This window comes from Saccostrea echinata, unplaced genomic scaffold, assembly GCF_033153115.1.
Source record: "Saccostrea echinata isolate AGI-Se365-2 ecotype Australia unplaced genomic scaffold, CSIRO_AGI_Sech_v1 ptg000002l, whole genome shotgun sequence".
Classification (NCBI taxonomy): Eukaryota; Metazoa; Mollusca; class Bivalvia; order Ostreida; family Ostreidae; genus Saccostrea; species Saccostrea echinata.
The window spans coordinates 26290763-26303588 of NW_026889751.1; the positions used below are offsets into that span (position 1 = coordinate 26290763).

At 31.2% G+C, this 12826-nt stretch overlaps 1 protein-coding gene across 3 annotated transcripts in view; it reads left to right on the forward strand.

The window, feature by feature from the left end:
• Positions 1 to 12826, forward strand: part of LOC133175683 (protein trachealess-like) — a 55234-nt gene that overhangs the window by 27453 nt on the left and 14955 nt on the right. For all 3 annotated transcript variants that reach the window (XM_061310810.1, XM_061310795.1, XM_061310803.1), the window contains exons 2-3: positions 7492 to 7730; positions 12467 to 12543. In XM_061310810.1, coding sequence (XP_061166794.1) covers positions 7492 to 7730; positions 12467 to 12543 — 316 coding nt within the window. The remainder of the gene's footprint in view (positions 1 to 7491; positions 7731 to 12466; positions 12544 to 12826) is intronic.

The window sequence follows — 12826 nt, forward strand, 5'->3', positions numbered from 1 at the left end:
TTGCATTTCGTAATAATCTACAGTGACATAAACTGCAGCATGGAAAGACATATTTTAATTGGAGAAATTAGATACCATTTTGTGGATATTTTAAATAAATAAATAAATTCCTGATTATATGTATATGTATTCCTGATTATATGTGTGAAAACTTGATAGGTGGATAACCTTAACGTTAAGAAAATATGCACCAGCTTCTAAACGAGATAGCTTTCCAAACTGCTAAATTCTACATCTTTTTAATTCCAATATCAAAAATATTTTTCCATTATGAAAACTTTGTTATGGCCATTAATTTGCTAAAAAAATTAGTAATTTTGACTGTTTTAAAAATATCACTCCCTCACCCCTCAATAAAAAAAAATTGTAGTGAAAAATCAATTTATTATAATGGCTACTTTGCCTCAGTGACAGGAAAACACATTTAAATGAGGCTACTACAAATTATCACCAATGTCTAACTTTCAACATTAACAGTAGGTATACTAATGAGATTCCTTGTCATAAATTAATTCCTACAAATTGTGGCCATGCAATTTGTCTCCTATTTCATAGCAGTGACATATGAGACCCAGACAGGTGAACAGAGCTTGATGCAGTCACATATGGTATGGTGCCTCAGATAATTAACAAATCTGCCAGAAATAAATTGTATTTAAAAAAGTCTATTTAAAAAAAAACAAGAGGACTTTGGGCCACAGTGCTCACCTGAGATACCTTGGACCTGCTGTGCTTTAGAACAGTGGTGCACCCAAACCACTGAGGCCATGATTTGAACAAACATGAATCTACACTATCTGAGGGTGCTTGCTTATTAACACGATTAATCATGAATAAGATGTTCATTATAAAAAGATTTTAATATTTGTCTTTGACTCTTGTTACCCCATCCTACCTAATAGGCTTCCTCAATGGTCACAATTTGAAAAAAAAATGAATCTACATAGCCTAACAACTTTGCATATTAATATTACTATTCATGGCCTTATTGTTCTTAAGAAGAAGATTATTATACAGATTTGTCCCTGCGTACACCCATCCTACCGCTAGAGGTCACGATTTGTAAAATCTATAATATAGAATCTATACTACCTCACCTCACGTAGTTTTCACATAATTTCAATCTTTTCTGGGTCCAGTGAGAACATTGAGAAGAAGATTTTTAAAGACTTTCCTATATATTTCCACGTTAAACATTGATTCTCTATTGTGGACCCAACCTAGTATCCCCTGGGGCCACGATTTTAACAATTTAGACCTCTATTCTACCCCAGGAAGTTTTCACATAAATCATCTTTGCTGATACAGACATACATGTTGTACGGACAGGCGCTGGACAATGGATCATCAGAAAAGCTTACTTGAGTTTTTAGCTCAGGTGAGCTAAAAATCATTATGTCTATCTTCATTTTCCATTCACAACTTCTATATGCCTGCACCTGAAACATGGGCACTGTAAAAGCATATTAGACTACAATAATCTATATATGGTACAGGTATAAGTCTTTCAAGTTATTGTCACTTGCAGGAATAAAAATGCCTTTAAGTGTATTTTCAAATTAACTATACAACTCTTTGTTAAAATATATATATATATATATATATATATTTATAGAAATATGAACTTATTGTACTTAAGTAGGCACAATTAGAAGCTGATTAAAAACAAAAAAAACATGGGACTGGCGCCACTGTCCACATTTTGCAATTTACTCAAAATTGAAAAAAAATTGTACATATATTCAACATAGAAATGATGTGCTAAAATTATGAAACATTCAACAAACAGAAAAGACATTTTCTGCAACAGTTAATGGTACAAAATGGTCCCTTGGATTCTGAAATATTAGTATATGCTTTTAAAATCAAGTTTCTTAAATTAATAGAAAATTAGTTTTAATTGTATCAGAGACCATCACAGATGTCACCAAAATGCTCCCCTAGTCCCTTTTGGTGCCTTGTTCCCTGTAAGCTTCCTTGAATAAGTCAGTCAAATATATTTGTCGTTTTAAGCATTACACATGAGCGCATGTGCATGCATGTGCAATGATGATCATGTCTTTTCGTCTATGCTCTTCATGCATCTTAATATTCTGAGTATCAAAACATTTCTTAAAAAAAAAAACAACTTTACGGCTACATCAAGTATATTTGTCGTTTTAGCATTGCACGCGCGCACATGCATGCATTTTCATGATGACCGTGCCATCTTGTCTTCACTATTTATATATCTTAATATACTGAGTATCAAAGCATTTCATCAAAAAGTATAAAAGTTATGGCTAAATAAAGTATATTTGTCATTTTACGTAGTGCACGCGCATGCACGTGCATGCAGTGCATGATGACATTATCTTCTTGTCTACATGATTAATTGATCTTTATATTCTGAATATCAAAGTATTTCATCAAAAAATATAAAAGTTATAGGTATATCAAGTAAATTGGTCATACCACGCATTGCACGCCCCCGCACGTGCATGCACGTGTGCGCAAAATGACCTTCGTTCCGCACATCTACATAACATGCCTATTAACCCTACAATATTTTAACTCAATCGGATGAGAAGTTTTCGAGATCACTCGCTGACAAAAAAAAATATCCGGGAAGAAAAAAGAAACAGTAAAAATAATATGTTCCCAAACTTCGTTTGGGGAACATAGCAAATAAGAATAAAAACACTTTTTTGACTTGGAATGAAACACTGGAGCAAAGATAATTGATTTTAAGGTTTAATCAGCCTTAGTTTGACCTTAATTCAATAAGATTCACAATATAAACAAAATCTGTATGGTTTGACTAAATGTAATCTCTGGGGATTGTAGAAATATACAACTCTGCCTTCCTGGTGATTGACTTGTAAAATCTTATAATCAACATATAAACTATGACCAAAATTCAATTACCCAATTATTGAAATAGAGGGGGAAATAGATTAAGATGGCATTTAGAAATATGCAAATTCAATCCTGAAAAAGACAATTATCCCGCATGCCCATACGGCAGTTCATTTTTCTTCTGTTCCCAAACTCCATAAGACTTGATGAAACTGAAATAACATTAAGATACTCAGGGCGAAAAATATAATCGCTTTATTTCCTGAGCTGCCCCTTTTCTACTTGATTGAAAGTAAAACTAGAATTTGCTGCAGTTTTTTTGGAGGGCCCCAAATTGCATTAGATCTTTCTTCCCTTCTGATTAGCATGAAAAGCTCTTATCTCTAAGAGTATAATCCAGCAACTTTGATTAAAGAAATCCCAAGATACCCTAGTCACTAGAATAGAACAAAAGGAGTCAATTTAATCCCAAACTAAAGGCACACTGCCATTTTAAAGATAAAATGCCAAAATAAATTGAGGTTTTGTATACTTTTTAAACAAATTTCTTGAAGGATTTTGTTTGTATATTTTAACACTTGTCACAAAATGCCTTCAGTCTATCTCTTCTGAAGAAAAAATTACAATTATTCAAACCTTCATTAACTATCTATACGATATTAACAGATGGCAGTACTACTTTTGCATCACTGAGTTGAAAAAAATTATTACTTCTATGTAAGAAATGTGCAAAATAATTTTAGATTTTAGATTTTTTTTAATCACGTTATGAAAATTATTGCGAAATTGCTGTGGTATTCAGCTGCAAAATAAGAACAGCTGGTAGTTTTTCCCAACCTATGTTCATGTAATTAATTAATTATTTTGTTGCATTTATATAAGAATTACGAAAACTTGTTAGCAGATATTCATAAAAATAGTACAAGAGTTAATGGAGGCAAAAGCTATTGAGTACATCAATCTCATAAATCATTGACTAGAAATAATAATTATTTGGACATTTTTGGTGTCAAAGAATTCTTTAATCTTTTAAAAATAGCAACTATAAAACATACTTCCTCTAGTGGAGTTCTATCAGCAAGATTTTGTGTAAACAAGCTTGACAGGCCAGTTTGGTTAGGATGATATGGGGCGGAAATTGTCAGCCTTCAAAATGATAATAACCTTGACCTATTTAACATGTGATTTACAATTGGAAACAGTCACTGCAGCATTTTTCTTGATAATTTACATATTAATATGTCTCTTATGATAAACAAGGCACTCTAATGAGAATCATGATTGACAAGCATTCACATTTTAACATTATGTATTTGCTTATCAATATGAAACTGAGAGAATAATTTATTGGACATTTGCTCTTTTCAGATACCATTAAAGGTCAAAATATGATTGTCAATCATAGGGCTTCCTCCAGTTCTGGTTAAAAATCACATGATTTAGGATCATCAAGTGTCTCTGCCTCTCCCCAAAATAGTTCAATAAATATTCTCCGTCTCAGCTTCAATAACATTAATTAAGATAGCTTGGTTATAAATGGAAAGCTGACATACTTTATGAAAAACTTTCATATTATCTCTTTTGAATTGCGATTTTTTTTTCACTGAAAGACATGTAAATATAATTCTTTTATTTGCATCGACACAAAAAGTTATAAATGTGTCTCTTATTCTCTCATTATTTTTGTCTTCAATACATTAAAAGCCAGTACATGTAACTTGTTCTTGGATTTTAAATAACATAATTTAAGGCTTCCCTTATATTTCATACAGCCAGTCTATAGTTTTTACAATGTTCTGGTTTCAGTTCTTTACATATTTGATCTATTTCATTATGTAAATTTTTCTCTTAAAAGTTCCCCGCAGAACATAAATATGATGCCTCCTTTGAAGTTTTTATGAAACAATATGATTACTGAGTATATTAAACTTCTCCTGATAGACACTTTTTATACTGTATATACTTAGCAATTAATTATAGATTACCTTAAAACAAAAAAAAAATCAAATTCTTTGAGTACATGATTACAAATTCAAATCTAAAAGCATGTACTTGAGTGTAAAGCTCTAACTTCAGGAAAGAAATGTTCAGAGATCTAGAAAAATGCACTTTGAAATATACCTCATGAAATTCTTTCTACCATGTAAGATTCAATGTTCCTATGTATGTAATGCAAATCTTGCCCACTATGTTGGATTTATACTTCACAACTGAAACCAAAAGTAAATAATTCATACCAGCAGTACTTTATAACACTGTAGTTTTCTGGTATACTCGTATATAGGTATCCAACTGGGGAATGTTTAATACATTTGCTATTTTTTACAATATTAAAATAGAATTGTGTAGAATTACACTATAGTTTAATAGATGAAATAAAATTCAGCACTGCACTGAAAACACATTTTGCTTGGAAAGTGTGAAAAAAAAAAAACTATAGGAAGCAATATCAAAGATAAAGCTACACTCTGAATGAATCATTGTTTTATAAAGAATGGACTAACGGGCATGACCAAATGGTACCAGTTAAAGTCTCTGCTGAGACTGTAGTTGTTCTATAGGATAATCTAAGAGAGAAATTGCAATATTTTTTTTTACGTTATATACATTTTTCTCTGAAATGCAAAAATTTCTGCCTTTAAATTAGAAAGAAAAAACAGCATCTATGTTATTTTAACTACAAATGATTTTTTTTTAAAATTTAAATGTCAATCATTAAACCATTTATTGCAGTTAAAAAAGAAAAAACAGAATTAATTTCTACTGCTACCAGATTTTATAATTTTTATATTGAAACTCAAGAAACTTTATTAATTCTGAAGTCATTGTTCGTATTTTATTGATGTATCAGTGTCAATACTGTTCATTGAAATCAAGCATAGGTAATCAAAAGATTACGGATGCTCAACTTGACGAATAATATCCAGAAGTAAAGCAAAATCTCACAACAAATTAATTTTTTTGCTAATGTGTCTCCATAGATGAATCATCCAAGCAAGTTTGATCTTGGTAGGACTATATTTACTTGGGAATGGACCTGCTACAAGACTAAATAGTCAATCATTCAGAAAATGTAGCACTGATGTAGAATCTGAAGCAAGTCTTAAAGTGTGCAACATTAGATCTATATTGTATCATGTTTCGTCACTATAGGGCTTATTTGGGAATGAGTTCTAAATCTTTAATCTGTTCAATCCTTTAGAGAAAAAAAAATAAGTCAGATCCAGCAACCAGTTCAAGTGTGCATACCTAAATGCATAATCCATGCGTGTTTGGTTTTGAAAAGGCTTTTAATTTAAGGTACTTGGGATTGGACTTGCTCCAAAAACTGTAATTTGGAAGCACTGTGAAGTAATTTAAATGGTGACATAGGTATCATTTTGGGAAAAATGTACAGATATTTCTTTTTTCTAACCATCATTCATCGAGATTAAAATATTATATGTGTCTTTATGTAGTCTATTTTGACTACCAAGTTTTACTGATATTGGGACAAAAACTGTATGAGAAGTACAGTTGACTCCTTTATTTTTATAATAATCATGATCATTCATTGACTTTAATAATCAATTTATATAGAAATAATTTAATTCTGATTCTAAGATTTAATTAATTTAATAAGATTAGATTAGAATCTAATAATTCTTAGTTAGATTCTTAATTAGAATTCTTAATTCTAATTCTAGAAATACTTATGATTCTGCTATAAATGGTTGAAACAGGCCATTTGATTGGATAGAAAAAAATCGTTTTTATCGTATATAATCTGTGTTGCCTACGTCACATTGACTTACGTCAAAAACGTATCAATCCGCTTGGCGTTACATTTAAAACCTGAAGAATTTGAAGGCCTTTTGAAGGGAAAATTATCTTATTTTTTACACTTAATGATAGAAAATTGAATTTTAAGGAATAAATTTAATAGCAACCAAAGTTATACTTGTATAACCTGGTTTGGAACAGTTTACGCTTTTCAACCAAGGTTATATAGTATAACCCAGGTTATACAGGGTAGCTATCAAATTCATTCCTTAATTATATTTTTAACTTAGTGTTTTTTTGGAGAAATTTTTATAAAATCAGACAGAAACTGAAGAGAATCAGCAATTTAAAGACTCATTTACAGACAGGGGTAAATAAATGGAGCTAGGATGGACACCTAACCAATGCACAACCTCTTCTAGTCTTTGACCAACAGAGCTAACTAAAAAAAAGACAGATTAACAATTAACCCTTATATTCTTCTTTCATCATTAACATCCTAGATTTATGTGATAATAAGCTCTTGAAATTAATTACCACACATACTTCTAGGAAAGTGTTAGTGACGCACGTCGGGATATATTTATTAAACAAGAACACTTAAAGGCTAACTACAGAATTGTTTTCCAATACTGTAACAGGAGATTTGTAATGGAAAAAGGCATGAGAAGAACATTACAAATGTATTTACTTTGCAGTTGGCTTTTATTATAATAATAATGATTAAGGGATTATACCTTGATAATTTACAAATTAAAAATTTGAACACTTGCGCCAGTATCTAAGCTCATATTCAATTCCTTTAAAATACTGAAATTTCAAATTATTACCTCATGACTTTTTTTTAATTCAAATAGCTTTATTTTCTTTTATTTTTACCATTTTAAACAGCATCCTGGAACTCAGAAAGGAAAAGTCACGGGATGCTGCCAGGTCAAGGCGAGGAAAGGAAAACTATGAATTTTACGAACTGGCCAAATTACTTCCACTTCCTGCGGCCATCACCAGTCAACTGGACAAAGCTTCCATCATCAGACTGTCCATCAGCTACCTTAAACTGCGTGAATTCTCAGGGCTTGGAGACCCACCATGGAACAGGGATCATTTCTCTGCTAATAAATCCCTAAAAGGTAAGCTAAACTAAGACATGTAATTGATAACATAAAATTGAGACTTTGATCTTTTTTTAAAAAATTTTCTTTAGTGTTAATTTTTTTGTGTAAATGGCTATCAGAATTACTGAAAACGTATATATTTGGCAGTGTCTTCTATTTAGTGCCTTTCGTAGAAGGCAGCTTCTACTAATTTAAGTATGTCGCTCAATGTCTTGTATGTATATATTTTTGTATCTTATAAAGATTCTTATATCTTATCAAAAAGTGATAAATCAAATCTTGGCCAACTTTTTGTGAAATGAATTTCCTCTAAATATTGTACATGCTAAACATAAAAAAATTACGGTATGTAGCTGAAGATAATCACTCCCTTAAGGATAAAAATCTGTATTGAGTTGAATTTTGACTTTGTTTAAACACTGCACAATCCCTTAATCCAGGGCACTCTTTGGGTGGTGCGAGTCAAACTTGTCCAAGAATGGTTTACAGATCTTTACCTCTGATCTTGAAACTTGTCCAGTTCACTGCATGCTGTTGTGAAAAGGACACTCTTTAGGTGAAATATGTTCCAGACTGGGCCAAGGGAGCTCCCAACAAGGATCTCATACATGTAATAGACATTTAGCCTTGACCTTTTATTTAGAATCTTGTCTTAAGGTCACTACTCACCCTTTATCCCTGAGCTCTGTTGGTATGTGTGAACCTGATAGGGCAAAGCAGAGATGAATATGCTCCAAACAAGTAAAAAAGCAGACTGATTACTAAAGTACATCCACAGAGTGGGGCCCTAGGCTAATTCTATTATTATTATGTCTCATGCATGTACTTTAAACGGTCATCAAAATATGATCGATTAAATACAAGAACCTTATTATCACTTCATTTATCACAAACATTTCATTACGATAGTCACAATGTAATAGGAGCTAAGCTATTCCTATAAAAGTTAGTGTTGCAGGAGGAATATTGTGGATGGGTTTGGGATGGGGGTATAGGAGGTACTTAAGGAGGATTATTATAACATTTAGACATCATACCACATTTAAAATATTCCTCTCAATGTTTTCTTAACTGTTTTCAATAACTTCTTAATTCTGAATGAAATATATTAGGTAATGTTATTCTAAATGTTATTTCTATTAGGTGATTATCAACTTACTCAAGGTTTTAAACAAATATATGTATCTACATTGAATATGTTTCAGTATCTGCAGACAGCAGATGGCCCATTTCAATATTTCCTACGTGACTGCAAGCAGTCAAGTTTATCAAATTTTTTATTTTGTTGACACAAATATTGGAAAACAAACCTATTTTTTTGGAAATTCCAAAACATTTTAAACGTCAAACTAGTATAGGACATCAACTGTAACAAATGAACATATTCATTTAACCTTGCCAATCATAATAAATATGTAATAATTTAAATACATCAAATAATTTTTTTGTTGAAAATTGTTAAATTTCTACCAACATTAGACACTTATACAATGTAAGAATGTCAAAAATATTACAACGGCATGATTCTTTTCTTTTAATATAAAGTTAATTTAGTTTGCTTTTGTGAAAATATTATAATTTTGATTCTTTATTATAATTATTATTTTTTAATTGCACACCTGTCAGAGACATTTGAATTAGTCCTTACATAATGTATAAAATGTAAATGACAACAAACAAAAAAGGACAATTATAAAATAAAATTTATTTCACATTTTGACTCAACTGTTGCAGAATACGCCTGTAACATTCAATAAACAATATTAATAATGTAAAACATGTACATTTATCTTATTTTACTAATTGAATTATGTAACAGTGCTTTTGATTCACATACTAGTACTTCTTTTTGTGTATTATTCAAGAAAAGTAAGAACAATCCGCCTTAGATAATTGCAAAACATTTCTATCTATCTTTTTGAATGATAATGTAAAAAAAAATCTTTCATTTTTTTTTTATACAATTATCAAATCAGTTTTAATAATATCAATCTTTAACAGATTTTTCATTAATTTTTTATTGGGACATCTTATAATGTTCAAAATATGAGAAAAAAAAATATGAGGAAAAAAATTCCAAACCATAAAATTGTAAAAATATATGATCTACATGATAGAGAATGTCATATGATATACCCCAAGATGCACCTGTGATTATGGGAATTAACAATCTGAACAATCCTCAGGCCTTGTTATCATTAACTCCTCTTTAAAAATGACAAGAAAATATCAAATGAATGGATAGCCATAAAATATATCATAGAGCCAGGTGTTATCTGATAGATTCATCATCCTCCCATTAAAAAACAAGCAGCACAAGGCTTTCCTCCCAATAGAAATATGGTGGAATATATAAGATTATTAAGATAGAACATACGACAACCAACTGGCAAGTAACAGGAATTACTAATCTTTTGGAAAAATGATAAAAGAAAAAAATTGTCTTCCTGTTTCTTCAAAAACACCTCAGATTATTTTCAACTCAGACAACAAAACCTTGCAATGTTTTTAAGAGTAAAAATATATCCAAAAAACAAAAACTTATTTCCAAAAATTGTAAAAAGTCAATCATTTAAACAGTGCTAATCAGGAGAGGATCACACAATCTTCCTACATATTTTGCTTTAAAGTCTGTCTGATTGAATGTGATTCTTTATATAAAAAAGAGAAATTAGTGCAGAACAAGAGCACAGAAGGCCCCATTCATGCGATTACTTATGTCAAGTCTAAGTTAGAGCTGGGCACAGCTCCGAGATACACATTTAATTCTACCTTGATCTGATAGCAAACGGAATCAAATGAAGCACATCACCAGAGCTGATACCCTATCCATGTTAAACAGTTTCAACTCCTTCATGTTTTTTCACCCTCGTCAGTTTCATCTGACCTATTGGCAATATCTCAGCATTTTGCATTGCTTTGCAATGCTGGTTTTCTACTGTTTTTCTACCACTTTTGCAGTAGAGCAGTTTTAACAGACACATTTTATCTGCTTGTTCATCGCTCAGAAAATTGTCGAAATGAGAGTTTGTAATTCTAACCAAGATTTATTAACAGACCCCCCTCGAAATATACTTCTTCAAATCTGAAATTTGCAATAAATTATAGCAAATTACTTGCATGTATGGCACATCTGTTTTATCCCACACATGAAATGGCTTTATAGCATTTCAATCAAGCAATGGACATTAACTTCAAATTTCAACAAATTGAATGTCAGATGATTTTTCTTGCAAAAAAACTACTACCAACAAATTTTTAATCTCAAACAGAAATTTTAATTAGCTACCAACAATTTGTTGGGGCGTAAATTATTCCACATTAGAAAAATAAATCATCTTTTCAGTTAAAAGAACAACTATTACTTAGATAAGTAATGTTTCTAGTGCTTGTTCATGTTGTACTCAATCCATAGATATATAAAAATGTCACCAAAGCATCAGATCTTTGAGTCAAACCTGACAACTTTAAAACTCAGCAAGTACAAGAATATACGTTTAGTGATTTGGTTTGTCAGATCCACGAACCAAAACGTTTGCCTTAGGCTGTTCGGCAAAAGGCAAACAGTTTGGTTCGAGGGTTTGGCAAAATGCATGTTTCCTAGAACACAAGGCAATAAATGTTTTGTTAACGTTTAATTTTTTATTTTACGGCATCTTCCACTGGATTCAATGTTTGTGATTGATATGAAAAAATTTTGGTGTAATTTTTGTTTACCTGCACTGCGTACTTAAGAACCATCTATACAAAACACACTATAAAGAGTTCTGATTCTGTGGTATTTTTATGCAATTAGAGTGATCTGCTCTTAGATCAAAAATAAAATAAGTTGATATCTACAGAGTATTTCTCAATTTGCAATTAATTCAAGAACACATAACATTTCACTAGACCAAGCTATTAATCAAACACATTATTTTCAGGCCCGCAGAACGCGGGAGGAAGGGGGCAGGGGGGCGCCCCCACTTTTTTCTTATTATAGTATTTTGCTATAGTAAATTTTCCTTTAGATGCTGATCCCCCCCACCTTTGTTGTTGTAAGGTCGAGTACAGGCAAATTAAAGGATTTGAACAGTAAATAAGGGGGGTTTTTTTGTTTGTCAGATAATTTTGGGAAGTTGCCCCCCCCCCCACTTTTGGTCAGTTTAAGTTTTTTTTTCTTTTTTTTTGGGGGGGGGGGGTGGAGTTGCCCCTTTTTGAAACCATTGCTACGGGCCTGATTTGCATGCATTTTCCACACTTAAATAAACAATGGCGATTTCTGTCCATTAATACTAAGTTGTCTGAGAGCATTTTTCCTAGGAGTAAAGTAAATACCAGATTCCCTATTTTGAAAATGAAATAGATAAACTCAATTATTATACTTTTACACAGTATTGTTTTCTCAATTTAAAAAAAAAACAATTTTATTTAGTGTAATAGAGGGTCCTTAACACTGCCAATTCTGTAAATGTAAATAGGATATACTGATCAAGCGTACAGTACATCGAGGGATAAGGTGTACTGTAAATAACATCATAGCGATCCAACATCTCACCTACCGGTCCAACATCTCACTGAGCGGATTTTTGACTGCTCAGTAAAATATTGGAAATGTTAGATTTTTTATAAAATAAAATATAAAATAATTTTATAAAGGAAACAATTTTAAAGGTATTGCAATAAATTTTATCATACTCTAAAATAATGTAAAGTGATCTTTATTTGGTTTCCTTTTATAATGAAATAAATTAATGATAAATATCTTGCAGGGTCTGGACGTAGAAGAAATGTATCCAACATAGCAATGGACATTTTTGATAGTCATCAAGGAACCCATATACTTCAGGTAATTTGCTAGTAATAAAAAAAACTATAGGTGATTATTACAACGAAAAAAATCATTCTGTGACATATTTTGACACTCTTTCAACTCTTAGTTAATACTGCAGTCAACTTCAAATATCACAATAAAGTATATTTAAAATCATGACATGGTGAAGCTCTACGCACCTATTGTTTTAGTACATATACAGTAAATATTCCAATATTTTTAAAGAAAAAATGTCAATGTCAAATCGTGCGTAGCCATTGTCCAATTTTCACTCCTTTATTATGAATGGAGAATACTA